Source organism: Eretmochelys imbricata, chromosome 4, assembly GCF_965152235.1.
Source record: "Eretmochelys imbricata isolate rEreImb1 chromosome 4, rEreImb1.hap1, whole genome shotgun sequence".
NCBI classification, from domain to species: domain Eukaryota; kingdom Metazoa; phylum Chordata; order Testudines; family Cheloniidae; genus Eretmochelys; species Eretmochelys imbricata.
This window is the reverse complement of record NC_135575.1, coordinates 44,268,003-44,286,640: the sequence shown is the minus strand read 5'-3', so window position 1 is coordinate 44,286,640 and position 18,638 is coordinate 44,268,003. Positions and strand designations below refer to the sequence as shown.

The 18,638-nt window shown below is 38.9% G+C and overlaps 1 protein-coding gene across 3 annotated transcripts; it reads left to right on the top strand.

Annotated features, from left to right (window-relative positions):
- The first annotated feature begins 74 nt into the window (after positions 1 to 74).
- On the top strand, positions 75 to 18,633 carry NUDT6 (nudix hydrolase 6). Of its 3 annotated transcripts, XM_077815188.1 has the most exons (5): positions 75 to 325; positions 2,724 to 2,927; positions 9,834 to 9,889; positions 13,356 to 13,410; positions 18,151 to 18,633. In XM_077815188.1, the coding sequence occupies exons 1-5, from the start codon at positions 85 to 87 to the stop codon at positions 18,543 to 18,545; spliced, it is 951 nt and encodes a 316-aa protein (XP_077671314.1). In that variant the 5' UTR covers positions 75 to 84; the 3' UTR covers positions 18,546 to 18,633. The 3 variants fall into 3 exon arrangements, with proteins under 3 accessions (XP_077671314.1, XP_077671315.1, XP_077671317.1); XM_077815189.1 differs by lacking the exon at positions 2,724 to 2,927; XM_077815191.1 differs by lacking the exons at positions 75 to 325; positions 2,724 to 2,927 and adding an exon at positions 3,405 to 3,778.
- The last annotated feature ends 5 nt before the right edge of the window (positions 18,634 to 18,638 follow it).

Here is an 18,638-nt window from a genome sequence, read left to right as displayed (position 1 = left end):
CGTGCGCCGCCCCTGGAAGTGCTTCCTAACCAGAGTGCAAAGGCCGGCGCCGCCCCCCAGTCCCCGCCCCGCCGGCGCAGAGCCATGCTGGGGGCCCGGGCGCCGCGCTGGGCTCTCCCTGGACGGCGCGCCCTGAACTGGGCAAGGCCCCAGCCGGCCCGGGTCCCTCCGTGCGGCCGCCGCCTGGGGAGCTCAGCCGGGCGCAGCCTGGCGGCAGCCGGGCTCCAACCGCAGCTGGATAAGTTTGGCGCGGTAACCGTGCACCTGGCTCAGCTTCACGCTCCAGACAGCCTGGACCAAGTCACCTTCCAGAGATGGCTACAGGGCAAGTGCATTTCAGAGCTACGGGGCCCGCGCAGCAGCCTGCAGGGCCACCCGCTGCCCCTGTGGGCCCAAGGGGATTGCGCTGGAGGGCAGCAGCTAGAGAAGATCAGGCCTTGTATAAAGAAGTGATCTCCTCACCCAGGGTGCTGAAATCCTGGTCTCATTGGGACCAGTAGCAAAACTCCCACTGACTAAACTGGGCTCAGGATTTCCCCCAGCCAGGGCTCTCTACTCTGTCCAGTAGGAAGCAGGGTATCAACATACATAACCCACACAATAACAACACACACTGCCAGTAATCTTATCCTCACACAAACCTTCCTTTACCTTCACTGGGAACGTTGGCGGCACCAGCCCCAAATAAAGTAATTTATTCATTGTGCAGTTAAAATTTGGTATATTGAATGCCCCCAACTGAGATTTTATAAAGCACCCAGCAGAATGTATTTTGAAAGGCTTCCTTTATTTCAGTTTGAAACTATCTTTTTTTAAAAAATTAGATTTAAACATTGCGCTTTGGGATCTTCAACCCAACAGTAGCAGCCTTATGCAATCAGATATCAATTTGAAAGAGTAACTGAGGAATCTGTTTTTATTGTCCAATATAAATGCAATGTAAAAGGCAGGGAGTAGATATTAATGATTACAAGTATGTTGTGTTTTTAAAAAGTTTTAATTATTCTAAATTGTTAATGGTACATTGACAAGCAAAATTGGATAAAATTTAAGTCATAATGTTTTTTTTTCCTAAAGGCCATTTTGTAATCCCTTGAAATGTCCTTTTCATTCCTCCTTGTATACATCTACCTGTCATTGTTTACTCTGAAGAGAAAGCATACTTACCTAGCTGGCCTACTAGCCTCAAATCTAATTCTTTCCTCAGGATGGAATAATTGTGTAACCTTGGGTTTACAATTGCACAACACGGAATTCAACTTTTAACTTCTATTACTTCTGAAGGGAAAAAAGTGAATATGTGCAAAGTGCAGAATCTGCATTATCCAGTGTGTAAAGCTGTAAGCAAAACGTATATAGAGTTCCACCGAAAACCTACAAACAACATAATATTGTAAACCACACTACAGGAGATCCACTGTTTAAACAATGATAAAAATCTCTTGTACTTCAATTTCCAGTGATAGTAGCAAGTAACTTGACTGATCAAGAGACTGTTCAATTATTTGAATTTTCAAAATAAGTGTCCTTACTGCCAGTTGCCGTCTTCTTTGGAGATGTGTTTTCATTGTTATTCTTAACTAAGTAAAGTTTTTTCACTATGTTACCCAAAATTATTATGAGAAGACAGTTATTTGAATTAAAAGTTGGTTTGTACCTATAGTCAAAGAAGTAACTGCAAATAAGGTAATTTATTCTTCTACTTAGTAGTTGCCTCTGAATATATATGAGTCTGATCCATCAAAATCTTGAGCCAGCAAACAGGCATGGAATTAACTTTACTATGGGGAGTAGTCCCAATGGAGAAGGATGGATAACTGGTTAGGGCTTCTTCCTAGGACTTGCAAGACCTGAATTCAAGTCTGTGCTCTGCCACGGACGTTGTGTGCCTCTGTGGGCAAAATCGGTTAGCCTCTCTTTACCTCAGTTCCCCATCTATAAAATGGGGATAATACTACTACCCTGCTTCTCAGGGGTGCTGTGAGGATAACGACATGGGGGATTGTGAGGTGTTCAGATGTTACAGAACTGAGGGCCATGTAAGTATGATGGAAAGTTAAGCACATGCCTAAGTGCTTGCAAGATTGGGGCCTGTGTTCTCTGACAAAAATAAGTTACTACTGTTATCTCTGCAAAGTTAATGCAGCTATAGAAAAGTGAACTAGATTCTACTCTTTATCATTCTTACTCAACAAAATAATCACATAAATCCTAACTGGAAAATCTTGTTTACTACTGATCATGTAAGAAGCAAAAAGGACACATGAATTTTTAGATCCCAGATGCAATTTTCATGACTGACACTTGAAAGCAAAGTTTTTGGTTTGTAAACAGGGTAAATTGTAGGAATAGAAATTGAGTTAGATTTGCAGTGCCATACCCCCCCTTTTTGCAGTCAGATTTCACCTACATTTTTTCACCTATTTGCTCCTACAATAAATGAGGCCAGCTTGAAAACCTTTAAAAATCAGGCCCTAAAAGAGAATGAATATGGAATATGACAATATTATTTCACAATCGCTTTTCTGACGACTACTGTTACTCCACATTAAGCTCTGCTGTTATGTTCATCAGAACTAAAGAATTAGTAAAAGGCGAAGGGGGGCTGCAGTGGCCATCAGAAGACAACAGCTTTTATTTTCACATCTATTTTCTTGATTTGAAAGTATACAATGAGTTTTATGTTTTTGGTTTTTTTGTTTTTGTTTTTTTTTCTTCCCCAGAGTCTGTCAAGCAATGGAGAGCAGAAGGCAGAATAGCAGTCTGGCTGCACATTCCTATCCTCCAAAGCAAATTTATAGCCACTGCTGCTTTGCAGGGTTTTACTTTCCACCATGCAGAATCAGACTCATCCACGCTGACACTGTGGCTAGGAGAAGGGCACAGCAGGTTACCAGGGTACGCCACGCATCAGTTAGGAGTGGCAGGTTAGTTCTAAAGACAATCTATTTAAGAAAAACAGTTGATGGTTTAGGACCTGATTCAGCAATAAGTCAGCCAGGCTTCCACACTACACAAACTTGTAGGACAACTTTGTGAAGTGCAGTCTGTCAGTCATGAGTGTCCCTGTAGAACAAATATATTGTGCTATGTTGGAATAAAACCAAACTGGTAAGCTAATGTCTCAGTTTTCAGGGTCAAAAACTTTTTTAAACGTGGAAGGGGATATGGTCCTGAAGCTTTAAAATTTCACCTGTCCTATTGGACTCTATTTAAAAAAACTAAATCAAACCAGGAATTCCATGGCATTCACCCTGCAGAGAGAGAAATGTCCTCCAGGAGAGATGGAATATTAAGGCTCCAGAACTATAATAAAAAAATTAGAACTAATAAGTATCTTTTTACAAAAATTAGAAGATATACAAGGGTCTTTTTAAAGTATGGTATGTACTGTAAACGTGGACCCTGTTCTTGGGGGCACCCATGCATGCTAAAATACCTGTCATGGTTATAGGACTAGCTGAATCTCTGATCTTGGGGGCACCCCCTTGGTCTCACACCTCCTGCCTTTACTTTCCCAGGGGTTGAATCACACACAATTCTCCCATTCTTAGTCTAGGTCCTGGGCTATAGCACCCAATGGCTCAAATGTGCTTACTCCAGAGCAGCTCCAATTCTGTCACACCACCAATTTGAGGGAATGGGGAGGGGCAAAAATCTTCAGTTTTAGACACTGGTGTACAGATTAGCTGACCACCACATGATTTTTGAGAGCCTGTAAACAGTCATATGCAAGTTCTAGTGAAGAGATACTCATGTGAGATGGAAGATTATACAGGTAAGTTTCATTATATTGTAAAAAAAAATCTAACTATAAAGAAACTTTTTTGTTCTGATTTGCATTGTAACACAGCTTTGCAAATTGAGTTGCCGGTCACACATTTTGCAGTGCAAATCAGCAGAGGGCAGCACAGCTGAAAATGCTTAAGACAAGCCGAGGGGGTTTTTTTTTCAATGGACATGTTTGAACATGTTTTCCAGAGGTATGAAAACCTCATCATTAAAATATGTGGCATTAAACTAAGGTCAGACAATGTGTTCCCTTTGCAAAAGTACAGTATTACTCCTTATGGTTACAATTTACATATTTGAGAAAATAGAAGTAACTGAAAAGGGATTTTCCTGAAGTAGGATTTACATAACTCAAAATGTAATTTTATAAAGTCATAACTTTAAAAAAAAAAAAACCCACCCTGTTTTATATACTACAAAACCAAAATAATATATGTGGAGACTATCTTTGAAATACTAGCATCTGGTTGTCTCTTATTGTGGGGTGAACATTTTGGCTTTGTTTTATACAAATAAGAACTAACTTCAAGGGCAGAAGCAATTAAGTAGTTCCAGAAATTGTGGCATATTGATATCAAGCACTGCTGCATAATAATAATTTTTTAAAAAATTAACCTTAAGACTATTTATATATTTATTTTCTGCTATTGCTTTTGAATCCAGCAGGTTTCATTAGGAGTTTTTGGTTGAAGGAAAAGATCAGGAAGACATGATAGTGTAAATCAGCTGATTTATTTAAGTAAAGTAGTAGCAGTGCTATTCTATTCTATACAAGTTCTTCTATATAGGTGCAGTGGAGAGTTTTCTTTTGGATTATATATATTTTACACACACATTCCTATATGTTCATGTACAGAAGGCAAGGCAAAAGAAGTGCACGGGGGGTGGAAGGTGGTGAGATTTTTGGTGATCCTCAGCTCCTGTGGGAGTTCATGCCACAGTGCCAGATTGGCTCCTGAGAAAGCTGTCTCCTTCACAGATGAGCTCACCCCATTGTAGAAAGTTCCGTTGTTCCAGAAAAACAAAGTTGTTGACCACGGTGTTCATGCTGGAGCTTTAGGCAGTCTTTTAGATACCTTGGGCCCTGGCCATAGAGCACACTGAAGATAAGAACTGAGACCTTCCACTTGATTCCATATCCTATGGGAACCCAGTATAGAGAGCAGAGAATAGGTCTGATGTGGTTGTGGTAGCCACTGTTGCTGAGGTGACATGCTGCAGCATTCTGTACCAGTCGGAGTTTCTCAGGTGCCTGAAGTGTTCATGCCCAGCTATATTGTATTGTTGTGTAGACTAGCCAAGAGATGACAAAGGTGTGAATAAATGAGGCCAGGTCACTGTTCACCAGCATAGCATAGAGTTGCTTAGCCTGCTAGAGATGGTAGAAAGTATTACTCACAGGTGCTATCTACTATTGTTTAACAATAGAGAAATCTGTGGTGTTTCCCCCTATGTATGGATTATGAATTTATTGCATCAATTTGCAGCAAAGGGATTTTTAGACATGCAACTACTTTTCAACAAAATGGCGTTCTTTCAGTCATTTCCCATATATATAAAAGTGACGTTTAAGGTATTCTTGAAATGCCAAAATGTTGCAGATATCTCCAGATATTTATAGAAAGTGATGCTTAACTCCCATGAATAGGTGGGAGGGACAGATTCATTCTCAAATATCCATATACTTTCATGTGTCATCCAGTATTTAAGGACAGAAAAGCATGTTGCAAGCCCAAGAGCATGCAAATATTTTAAATTAGATATTCTCTGTTCACAAGGCAGTATTATGTAATGAGACCCGAGAAGGTTAGGAGTTAAGGATATGTATACCTGTACATGATCAATACCCTGAAACCGAATCTAATCTTTCCTTTCTTCCTCCACCCCTAGTTTGGTATCTACCTGACAATATGAATATTCTTTTTCATTGTTTCAAATTTTGAAATGGTTATTGGAAGAAAGAAAGTACTTCAAGTTGGAGTAGGAGGAGGGTCCTCCTACACTCAAGGTAGTTAATTGCTTTTGATCAAGGTTCAGACTCCAGAGAAAATAATTTAAAAACTCAACAATAATAAGTAAATAAAAAGATTTTCAGGGTCCGTTCATATTGTCAGGTAGGTACTATTGACTACCCCCTCCTACACAATTGAACAGCAGCCATAATCTTGGCCATTGAGCAGTGGTTCTCAGGTTGTTGGCCATTGTGGGCTCATCTGCAGTTCTCTGTGTGTTATGTGGGTATACACACACACACTACCTGTATGGCCCTCAGGATGTCACATGGGCCACAGTTGTATGCTGCTACAAATGACCGTGTGAAATTGCAGGAAATGATAACGTTAAATAGGTTATGGACTTTCCGAAGCAGTTTTGGGATTTTTAAAAAGTTTTCCATATTTCAAAATAATTCATATTTGTCAGTTAATGTTTATAGCACATGCATTCAGTGTTTATAGCCATTAAATGAGCCACAGATGAACCTGGACTCTGAACATCTGTTGCTGACACAAAGTTAAAACTGTTTTATAATTTTATTCATAAGTGGTTTAGATATCTGCTTTTTGTTCTCTAATACTGCAGAGGTTTTTTTAATTCTATCATCTTGTTCCAAAAGGAGACAAGACACTAGTGATTGAACAAAATAGCATTCTAATAAGTATTGCCTTGAGAGAGGACAGGTTGAAACCTTTCCAGAGAGTCACTGTGGTTCAAAGCATCAGGTTTGAAATACTCTCTAAAGTCACAGGTCCAAATTCCAGAGCCTGCTACTGATCTCTGATAAAGGAGACCAGAAGCAGGAAAAAATGCTAGTGGTGGTCTATCTTCTTTTTGATTTAAATCATTACTTATGACTGGTTCTAGGCACCTCACAGTGCTCAAAGTTACATTGACAGGTATCCGTTTGTTGGGAGCAGAGGAGAGAAGCAGTTGACCCTTCTTTCTAGTTAAGCCAGACCGCTGTTTGCCATTTCCAGTGGCCATTCTTGGTCTCAGAAAGCCATATGTCTGAGGAGCAGCTTTTCTAGAAAATAACCACTACACCCCCAGCGTGCATAAAAGTTGATCCCAGCATCCCCCCTTCTCTCCCCTCCTCCCCGCACAGGATTCCACACTAACCAATATACACCTATCTATCTACAGCAGGAGTTCTCAAACTGGGCGTCGGGATGCCTCAGCGGGTTTTGAGGTTATTACATGGGGCGTCACGAGCTGTCAGCCTCCACCCTAAACCCCACTTTGCATCCAGAATGTATAATGGTGTTATATATATATATATAAAAAAAGTGTTTTCAATTTATAAGTGGGGGGGAGGTCGCACTCAGAGGCTTGCTATGTGAAAGAGGTCACCAGTACAAAAGTTTGAGAACTACTGATCTACAGGGAGGGTGAAGGAAACAGATACACGACTAATTCCCTAAAGTATCTCCTTTCACAGAGCTTGACTTCAGGGTTGCTATTTCTTGCTACTAAACAGAAAACTCCCATTTCAGTATTATGCAGGAAAGGATGTTTTCAATCTAAAAATTCATTCCTTATGTTAAAATATTTTCCATAATATTCTAGATGTATGCATCATCAGAGTACTAACCACATAGGCTTCCATCTGCTCAAAATTGATAGGAACAGTTCTTCCTGTAATTATCTACTAATTTTAAATCAGTGCACAATTGATGTGGAAAAGGGCACTGTAAGTTGTACTCACTGTGCTTACCAGAGCACAAATCTAACATCTGTCAAAAAGGAGTCTGGGGTAGTAAAATGTCTGTTTTAAAAGGGACAGCTGTTTTTAAAGTGGAATCCTTTCAAGAACGATTACTAGGTGTGATAGGATGACTAGACCTGAAAACAGACGGAGTTTTAAGAAAAATAAGGAAACTTGTTTTCCGTGGAAGAAAGTTAACAGGCTAACTGCAAGCACCAGAGTACCCTGCAAGGCTTAATTATTCAGTCAGACCCTTCAACCTGTATTTTTTTCCACCAAAGTAAAGGTGGTTCTGTACCATTTGGGGAGCAGTGCTATTTGATAAACCGGTTGACTCCTGTATGGCTTGCTGTTTTAGAAAGAATTCAGATTATCTAGAGAGAATATAAATGATATATAAGCAAATTGATAGAATAATTTCATCATCCATAAAACCAACCTGCTGAATTCAAAATGTGTTAGTGATAAGCTGATGTCATTTTCTGCCTGTTTTAGTTTGAAAGTACCCATATCTACTGACGGAACTCCTGTGTCAACAAGGTCAACATGAGAAACTTAAAATATTGGCTTCTACAACTAACTCAGTCATCTTCACCTTCATTTTCCTGTTTGTTCATAATCTGGAAAAGAAAAACAAGCTTTCCTGCTTTTTTAGGTCCCAAACAATTTCTCAATTTGGAATGAATTAGTCCAAAGGAAGAAAATACTCTTCCTACGCTGGCAGAAGCCGCTACTGCTGTTAAAAGTGAGATCATCACTTCAACAGTCTCTGAATCCAAGTGCTTAAGTGAACTGGTGTGACTCTCTTCAAAACATCATCAGCAAACATATTTTTTGAATGGTTCTTATTCCCAAACTGGGTCTCTTTTATGGCCTGGTGCTATTATAGGTTTTCCCTTCTAGTGAGAGAATGGTATGGTAGATCTCAAATCAATGAAGGCTGCACTCAGAAAGACCTCAAGACATCTGGAATATGCTGCTCAAACAGTTTCACTTTTGTCTCTACCGCCTGTCCTTCCCTTCTCATATTTATCTCCAGACTTCTTCTCCTTGTCCAGATCCCCCACAATCTTCTATTAATTGAACTTTTTGAAACTTTGTACTTTTAGAGAGAGGTAAGGGATTGACTCTGTGTACACAAATTTGCAGAGGGACAGTAGGGTTGAGGTCTGTTATTTCTCACCTCTATATAGTATGTAAAAACATTTTTGTTGTTAACAAGCATGTTATCTCTGGAAACACAAATCCAGTTTGAGAACTGCAAAACTAAGCATCTCTGTTGGGATCTTCTAGACTGAGCACTGAGTCCCATTGGGTAGATAGAAAGATTAATTTAAATAATCTATACAGAAGCCCCTGGAACCCCATAAGGTTGGGTCCCTAATCCATGAACTATTGGAACTCATTTACAAATCTTTTCTTAAACATTACGTGATTGTCTCATATTATAGAATTAGAATTTGTAATCCATATTCCATAAGTAGATATCTTAATTAAAACTATCTTTAGATAGGCTTTTTCCTCAAAAAGTATTTTATCCAAAAAATCTGGTTGATTTTTATCCACCCTGCTGGCCTCACTGAAATTAGGAAGAGCTTCGTCATTTGATTCAATAGGGTCAGGATTTCACCCAGGATGGTTTTCAGCTGGGGCCTGATCCAAGGCATACTGAAGTCAATGGAAAGATTCTCATGGACTTAAATGAGACCTCTCTTGAAGAAAGGAATTGACTTCCAAGTATGTTTTGCTAGATTATTTGGAATAGTTTTCTTGGCCTTAAAACCTTACTAGCAGTCATTTTACTTAAAACTTAAGATTCTTTTTTCTTTTACATAGGATATCTACATCTTAATTTTGGAAAGCACATTCCCTCATGTTGAGACGTTTTAACCCCGGGGTTCTCAAACTGGGGGTCAGGACCCCTCAGGGGGTCACGAGGTTATTACCTGGGAGGATCACAAGCTGTCAGCCTCCACTACAAACCCCACTTTGCCTCCAGCATATATAATGGTGTTAAATTAAAAACACTTTTTTATATATATTTATTAGGGGGTTCGCACTCAGAGGTTTGCTGTGTGAAAGGGGTCACCAGTACAAAAGTTTGAGAACCACTGTTTTAACTTTTATACCTGTAATTTGATGTACCTTTTTCATTTAGCACAATCCAATTTTCTGATAAATCACGTAGACTAAAGTTGCACTGAGCACTGATGAGTCCCTCAAAAGGTTTATCATGCTTTCTGTTTAGGTCGTGTAAAATTCTGAATTCTAAAATTTTAGAAAATAGTTTTGGATACTATCTTTCTAAAGTTATCAGAAAATATTCTGTCTCCAACAGGTGCTGCATTGGATGTAGACACTGGAAAAGTATTGGTTGTACAAGACAAAAATAAAGTAAGTTTGTTATTATTCTAAAATACCAATTAATCCTAAATGGGCTTTGAATATTGTATAAAACAAAGATTCTTTAGCTTTCATTTCTGATAAGTTAGAACAGTGAAGTTTACTTTTCTCCACTGGTATTTTTGAATGCTTAACTATAAACTACTCTCAGAGTAGCAGCCGTGTTAGCTGTAGCTCATGAAAGCTTATGCTCTAATAAATTTGTTAGTCTGTAAGGTGCCACAAGTACTCCTTTTCTTTTTATAGATTACTCTGTGTATTTAAAAAGGAGTAAAAAATTGTAAACTTTGAAGGCTGCTGTACTGCAGACAATTCTCAGTTTTGTTAATTTTAAATGGATAAAAATTGAATGAACTAGTAATGTGCTTAACTGAATATTATACTACTTGACGACTACTTGAAGAATGAATATATAAAGGGCTGCACTATAGACTATCAGCTTGTTCTATGCATATATGTGGCAAGCTGCTTGTTGTAGTATGACCTGATCGTTCTTGGTGGGTGGGGGGGAAGCAGTCTAGATTGACATTTATAAATACGTCTACTGGGCATCTTCAGTGACTTTTTCAAATAAAATTTCATTAAGAATTTTAGCACAGACTGCATGACAGCCAAATGGACACAACAGCCTGTCTAGGAGGTTAATGATCAGCCAACTACAGATTTGCACAACAGAGCAGAATTCCTTCTTTATTAAAACATGAAATTTCAGAGAGGAGAAAACTATGCTGAAACATTAAAGTGGTGACACAAACTAAAGCAAGGAAATTCCCTTGGCTGATAAGGTTAACCTGCCTTACTCTAAACCTGAATAGAATTGTGCTCTTTTTATTTCATCTCTTATTAAATGGAGTGGGTTTCAAGTGACCGGGGGGGGGGGGGGGGGGCAGAGTCCTGTGAGGTACAGCGGAAATTTTAGACATAAGTTTGAAATCCTGCCTATTAACATCTGTTTTGTCATAACCCTTACAACTGAACATATATACATACATATATGTGGGTGTTACCGATTGTATTTATGTTTAAAAACAAACATGGAGAATGCTGCCTTTTAGAGAAATACACCTGGACTCAATCTGAAATAAGACATGGGAAAGGAGAACTAGAAAATATTGCTTAGATAGTTATTGTTCAGGACACTCAAAACAAATCAAACATTTGGATATTTGCTACTTTAAACATAACACTCAGTTTGATGTTAATAACCTTGTTTGTTACATTCCCATTCTTTAACATCCCGATTACCACTAAAAGTGACCAAATTGACATTAACTACATTTTTAAAGAATTATTTTGTCATTAAATACTCTAATTACCCCAGTATAGTTTCATGTCCAACATATATTGTAAAGCCCCTTTATACACTTACTTTAAAGCAATAATTTGTTTGGCAGAAGCCATTTTAATCAAACTGTTGAGAGGGTTGCATCCAACTTAGTGGATTGTGCCAGCACTGTGCCAATATAGACAAGTTCACATCTAGCAGCAGCTGCCCCTAAAATAATACTCCTGCCTCATAGGAAGCTGCCTGCCTTCCTAGCTAGTAGACAGATGTAGTGAGTAAGCCAGCGATAAAGAAAAAATAAGTTAGAGAACACACACAAAAGTGGTCTTCAGTAGTTGCATGCTAGTTACAACTCTGTCACTGCTGCCTCAAGGAAGCAAGAACTATCCTATGGCAGGTACAGCTTGCCAGGGTTGCTGAGGCAAGAGAGAGGCTGTTTTGACATCCAGTGAAAGAAGCCATTAAAAAAGGATGCACACAGTTTCTGCTTTAAAAGAAAAAAAAAAAGGCACAGACTTTTTTCATAGAGCTCCTGTTTTTCATCTAGAGCATATGTTTATCGCTGCACTGCTTAAAAAGAACACAAATATAAATATCTGCCAACATTTCATGGAAATGTTTGAAAATCATTCTGTTTAGAGACCACTTTTGTCACTTTCAGAGAAGGGGGAGGGGAACAGTCTTTTGTTAATTTTTAAGAAAGATATTTGCATAACACAATTGTGTTTCCTATAGGTTCATCTGGCATAGATGCTTATTTTGCCCATCTTAAACGAGAATCCTCTCAGGCATCAGAAAGTTCCAAGTTACAGTCCTGATAGAGTAGAATTGAGCATATTACTTATTAGTAATTTAGTTTTTACATTAGTCATAGTTTTACTGATAGCAGTAGTCCCATGAACTAAAGTGAAACTACTACTGAGTAAAATTATGCATGTGCATAAATTTTTGCAGGATTTGGACCCAAGGGTTTGTCTACTCTAAGAAATGAATTTGGATGAAATTAGGATATGAATTTAAAGAGGAATAGATGTGCGAGCACACTTCTATTCAGGAATAAGATTGTTTTATTCCAAATTAGCTTATTGTACATCCTAGGCAGGTTAAGCTAAACAAGAACAAGGCACTCTTATTCCTGAATACAAGAGGATCTGCCCAGGGAGTTAGTCAGGGACACCTCTTTCAGAATAACTCCCCCATGTAGACGAGCCTTAAGTGACAGATTTTTTTAAGAAAAAGATAAAGAAGTTGTTATTTTAAGGCAAAAGCCCCCCAAACAAACAAAATATGGGATAGGGAATAGTATTACAAAATATACAAATAAGCTGTATTTTTCTAAAAAAATATTCCATTTAAAAAGTTTTCCTCTAGCCTTTGGCATACCTGTCAAACATTTCACTGGTGTATTTATTTTCTTCGAAGTGTGCTTAGGGGGAGGGAATGTTTATTGAAAGTGCTTAATTGAGAGACTAAAAGCTACAGAACAGCTACAACACAGGCACTATCCATGCAAATTCCCCCTACTCACCCGCTCTTACAATGTTACAATGCCAAGGCTGCTAATTATTCAACTTTATTCTGCTGAATTTCAATAAATGAGTTTGTAGAGAGGTCACACACCAAAAAGGTCTTGATTTTATTTTTCTTCTCCATGAAAACAAAATGACAAAGTTACACTACATGGTTATTACAGACACTAAATCACTTTAAAGCCAGTGCAGTATAGAACAATACTACAATCATAATATCTATTTGAAGATTAAATATGTACAGTTATTTTTAAAAAGCCAAAAAAACACTGAAGTAGAATACATTAGTGATTAAAAAGAAGATTATACAGTCTATATCTATAGCAGCTTCTTTCATGTCCAACTACTTTTAACTAGTAACTAGCAGCAACTTTGTCTAATGACTGTTAGACAGTTTATATTTTCAATCAGTAGATGTTTTCTTTCAATATTTCATATAGACAGGTAGCTGTCTGATCACATTAGCAAAAACAGAAGTTTATTTAAATCTTAACTGATAATTATAGAAGTAACATGTTATCACCTTTAAAAAATTCATGTACATATTAGGGTGATTAGGAATTCTAGAGGAATCATTTTGTCCTTTTGTATTAGGAGAACAAAACAGATTGTATACCTTGCTAATATTTCTGCTCCATTATAGACTACAAATGCATGGAAATTTCCAGGAGGCCTGTCAGACCCAGGTGAAGACATTGGTAAGTCTCTGGACAATGTTTCAAATACATCAGCAGCATATGCAGTCACAACTCCACTGAAGTCCACTGAGTTGTGCCCTCTGTTAGTTGGCTGATACAGAGGTATGTAGCTCAAAGTAGTTTTGCAGGATTACTCTTGTGATGGTCAATATCTGTTTAAAATTGGTGTCTGAGAGGTGGGGTGACATGATCCTGCATCCTAAAACAGACACTTCAGCAGAGGATGCCTGATGCTTCACCATGTTCATGGTGAAAAGGCCCTACATTTAACACATTTTTCTTTATTTTCACTTTGTGCAGTGTTTGATTTGTAGGCTTATTTGACATTGTGTCATATGAACCCAAAAGTGTAAGGAAGATGAACATAGCATAGAAATAAATGAATTAAAATACTTCAAGCACAGCCTGAAGCACCAGGTGATAAACTCAGCAATATTCTGAGTAAAAATTCCTGACACTGTTCCCATCTGTAACATGGGACTAACTACATATCTTCTCCCACACTTTGTCCATCTTGGAAGTTTACACTGCAAGCTCTTTGGGACAGCAATGGACTCTTACTGTGAAGTACATAGTACTAGCACAATGAGCCCCTGCTTTCAGCAGGAGTCTCTAGGCACTATTGTATTACAAATAGTAATAATTACTCTTAAAGTAAAGGTGAACTGACATTGAGTTGAGGAAATACTTCACTTAAACTAATGTGATGTAGATGGTTGTTAATACTACAGTACTGCTGAAGTTCTGTTAAAGGGTTACAGGACCAATGAGTTTACAATACAGAAGTTTATGCAAAGGTTAGGTTTTTAAAAAAATATAGACTGGAGGTTTTTCTGTATATAGGAGACAGCATGTAGGTTTGGGGTTCAAAAGTTACCTCCACTGGGCAGTACTACATTCTGCACTCTTACATTAATACATTTTTCCTCAGTACTATTTCAGATTTTTGAGTATCATCTGCACAGTACTGATGAGTAAGGTCAGACAAAAAGAGGTTAACTTCATTGCTGGAGTAATATAGAAACAGCCTGGGAGAACTGGGAACAGGACCCACATGTGCTGACTCCTACACCTTAGCCACAAATGTATTCTCCCCCTCAGTGTCCAAGGCCACAAACTCTACAGTTCATCATTACAATGGACAGGACAGTAGTTTCCCACTATACATCTCAACTTTGGTCTAGATCCACAAAAGGGATTTAGATGCCTACCTGCCACTTTAGGCACCCAACCTCAAAATTTTAAATCCTTAAAATCCCTGCTCATCTGTCACACCCTGTAGGCACCTAAAATCCCCCGGCACCTAAATTTCTGCCACTCAGCATACATACAGCTGCATGAGATTATAAGGATGGAGGAGGTGACACCACCATCTTTCTCCTCCTCATTGTGGTTGTTGCTTTGTTGCAAAGGACTTACGCCCTTAACTCCAGTAGAGGGTTCAGAGCTGTGAATCAAGAGCAGAGAAAGACTCTCCCTCAGGCCCAGACTCAGGCACCTAGGTCCCTTTAAGGGGCAGGACTTAAGCTAGCGTGGGCAACCTGCCAACTGCACGCGGCCCATCGGGATAATCCACTGGTGGGCCACCAGACAGTTTGTTTACATTTGCACTGAAAGCAGTGGCCAGCACATCCCTGTGGCCCACGCCGCTTCCCGCAGCACCCATTGGCCGGGAACGGCGAACTGCAGCCACTGGTGAGCTTCAGGCGGCCATGCAAATGTAAACAAACTGTCTAGAGGCCTGCCAGCGGATTACCCTGACAGGCTGCGTGCAGCCCGCGGGTTGCCCACCACTGACATAGGTTATACCCTTTTCTTTGGCATTTCCTACTGGCTACATTAGGCAGCTACCTACTCATCTTGCTAACTTTTGTGGGTCCCATTCTTAGGTGCTTAACATTCCGCAGGTCTTGTAGAGGGAGAGTGGACGCCTGACTTGGGCTGTGGCTTCCACTAGATGGCAAGGTGCCTAAATGTTAGACTGCGCATTGCAATGCCTAAGTCCTCTTTGTGGATCTAGCCCTTCAGTCATTTATATGCAATTTCATGTACCGTTTTAACATATTTCATGTGTACTAATGCTGTTCCTTCAAATATTTGTTACAGAATTGAGCTTTAGTTGATGTTGCGTGTATAGTTTTATGAAACATGAGCTTACATGTCAAACATTTGTTTGGAGAGGAGTACATAATTCCATGACTACATGCTGTATACTTTGTACCAAAAAGGGAGTCTGGTTAGAGAAGGACTGAAAGGGAAGGGTCCAAGATAGAAGGGGACTTTGGAGGAACTTTTACATTATTGATAGGCAAAGAATGGCCAGCATTGAGCATGGCTCCACTGTACGAGTGCAGTACACAGGACTGCTAGGGACACATCCTTCTAAAAATAGGAGAGGCTGTAAATGTTGCTGGGGTGACAGCAAATAGGTATCAGAAAAACTGGGAAAAATATATGTGTGTTAATATTTTAATAGTGGTATGAGGGGAACTTTAAGATGTGATGTAGCAAACAGTTATTTTCATTACTATATTTTAACAGATATAAATTAATGAAGCATGAAATAACAGAACTTTATTTTTCCTTCATTTACATTAAGTCTCAAACATTTAAGGGCCTACCTTTCAAAAATGTAGGAGTGCAGTTACCATGCTTGCAGATCAGTGTTTATTCACATGTACCAGTTTGCACAAGCAGCTGTGGTAGTTATGTGAACAAATTAAACACTAAATTGCACACATTTGGGGGCTCGCCGATTTTTTAAACTCAAGCCCTAAATGTTCCTTCTATTTTAACTTAATATTTTAAAATATTAAAAAATAAGGGAACTACAATAAGGTACTATCTTGAAGCAAAGCTCAAATCTAGACTGAAATCCCTGGTCTAATGATTGTGTCTTACATAGCATGATCTCCCTCAGCATCCCTGATTTCTATCCTTTTATTCCTTTCCCACTTTAAGTCCAAAGAGTACTACACAAATACACTGTAGGGAATTTGCTTCACTTCCACATCTCTTCTAACCAAGGAAGACTGGATGAACCTTCCATTAGGACTTCCAGTGATTCCAGACCAGAGGAGCCAGGAGTGGTAATGGCTCATACTCTCAGTAATCTCTACAACTGTGTCAGAGACATGGAGTCAGAGAGCTCTCTCCCCACAACCCCCGGAGTAGCTGTGTAGTTAATATTGTAATAAAATGCTCTACAAACATTTATATAGTAATGCCCACCCCCACCCCAATCCTGCAAACACATGCTCATGTGTCAAGCTTTACTCATGCAACTAGTCCCATTAAATGCAATGCCATTACTAATGTGTTTAACTTTAAACACATGGAAGTGTTTGCAGGATCAGGGCCATTACTATATAAATGTTTATTGTCTGCAAGAAGGGCTGTTAGAGATTTTGCTTATGGTTTGCTACTGTATGTCCTGAAATTATTTTCAGTGGTTTTAAAATAAATCCAAAATTTACATCTTCTGTACTTCTGACTTTTCAAGATGATGGTCTGCAGCAAGGGAGAATCACTAAAAGGTTTTTGTTAAAATGAATGTAATTCTGTTAAATATAAACCATCATTCTAATTCCTAATTAACTGCAGCAAGTTGCCTTGCAAAATAGCCATGGGCATTTAACACCTCAGACAAAACAGTCACCTCCCTTGCCTTGAGGATAAAAAACAAATAATCTAATAATTCTCTTTACCCATCCAAAAAATACTCCACCCAAGTGGATTTGTAGAGTTTTGCAAGGCTTAGGAACAGCTAAATTTTGGCAGATGAGGATATTCGAGCCCTCCTGGGATCTTTGACTTTGATTCCCGTTCAGAGGTAACTCTAGCTTTTGATTAGTGGAAGGACTGGGTCTAATCATTGAGAGTGAATGAGTTATACCCTGCCAACGATTAGCTGTTTTTAGACCCTGACTCAGCAAGGTTCTTAAAAATGTGCCTAACTTTAAGCACAAGTAGTCCCACTGACTTTCAGTGGCACTATGCCTGTGCTCAAGGACATTCCTGGACTAGGGCCCAAGTTAACGGATTTTTTTTCCTCCATTCCTACTGATTTTTATAATGAGAAATGTAAGAGGTTTTTATCTCCTCTTGGTCAGTGTACAAAAGGTTTACATATGCAAAGTTAATAGGAATTATCAATATGAATTCCCCATGCATCAATAGATTTCATGGTAGGTTGGCAAAATAATATAACTAAGGATAAATTTGCAAAAGGGGTGAGGTCCTCCCTCATTCTGTAGGCCAGTTTGTTTGCACACTTTTACATCTGTAAGATAAATTGTGTACTTGTGCCACTGAACTAATTGATTTGCTCCCACAATCAGGTATAGTTGAAAGTGCTTGGCTGCAACAGGAAGATCAGTCATTGAAAGTAAACCTAAAAATGTATTAGTTAGGATCAAAGAACTGAAAATATTTAAATATTTTTAGATAAGAGCTGGGTATACTGCATTGTTGCATCGGTTTCAGAGCTACCATACTTGTACAGTATTAAGGAACATTCATCATTTTGTAGGTTATCCACAAAAAAAAAAGTCCATTGCAATTAGTTTTGTTCAAAGGCCCAAAAACTGAGCTTACTGTAGTGTTGGAGTTTATAGCCTTTACAGTCTCAAAAAGGTGTTACCATCAGCAGTACTTTGAGTTGGAAATCTTTCACGGTGAACAGTTCTTGAAATGTAGTCTCCTCTTACATGTACTGTAGGAATATTTCTCTCCATCTAGGAAACACAGCAGTTCGAGAGGTTTTTGAAGAGACTGGTATTAAGTCAGAGTTCAAGTCCCTCTTAAGCGTAAGGCAGCAACATAGGCACCCTGGAGCCTTTGGGATATCAGATATGTATATCATCTGTCGCCTGCAGCCCTCCTCATTCAACATCAGCTTCTGCCAGCAGGAGTGCTTGAGGTGCGAATGGATGGATCTTGAGGAACTTGCTAAGACCAAAGACACTACTCCCATCACCAGCAGTGTAGCTAAACTGCTACTTTATGGATACAGAGAAGGGTTTGATAAGATTGATATAACCATGAGAGAATTTCCAGCTGTTTACACTGGCCTATTTTATAAGTTGTACCACAGGGAGCTGCCAGATACTTATAAAAACATGACAGAATTGTAATAAGCTTCACATTTTATTAAAATAATAATTTAGAATTGATTGTTTTAAATTGTGGGCTTACTTGTACCATATTAAAAATATTCCTGGACTTTG

Bases quoted from the DNA above. Each gene is read 5' to 3' on its own strand.
- NUDT6 (XM_077815188.1), top strand. From the start codon at position 85: ATGCTGGGGGCCCGGGCGCCGCGCTGGGCTCTCCCTGGACGGCGCGCC. The intron at 326-2,723 runs GCAAGTGCATTT...TTTCTTCCCCAG, and splicing joins CTTCCAGAGATGGCTACAGG to AGTCTGTCAAGCAATGGAGA. The intron at 2,928-9,833 runs GTTAGTTCTAAA...TGTCTCCAACAG, and splicing joins GCATCAGTTAGGAGTGGCAG to GTGCTGCATTGGATGTAGAC.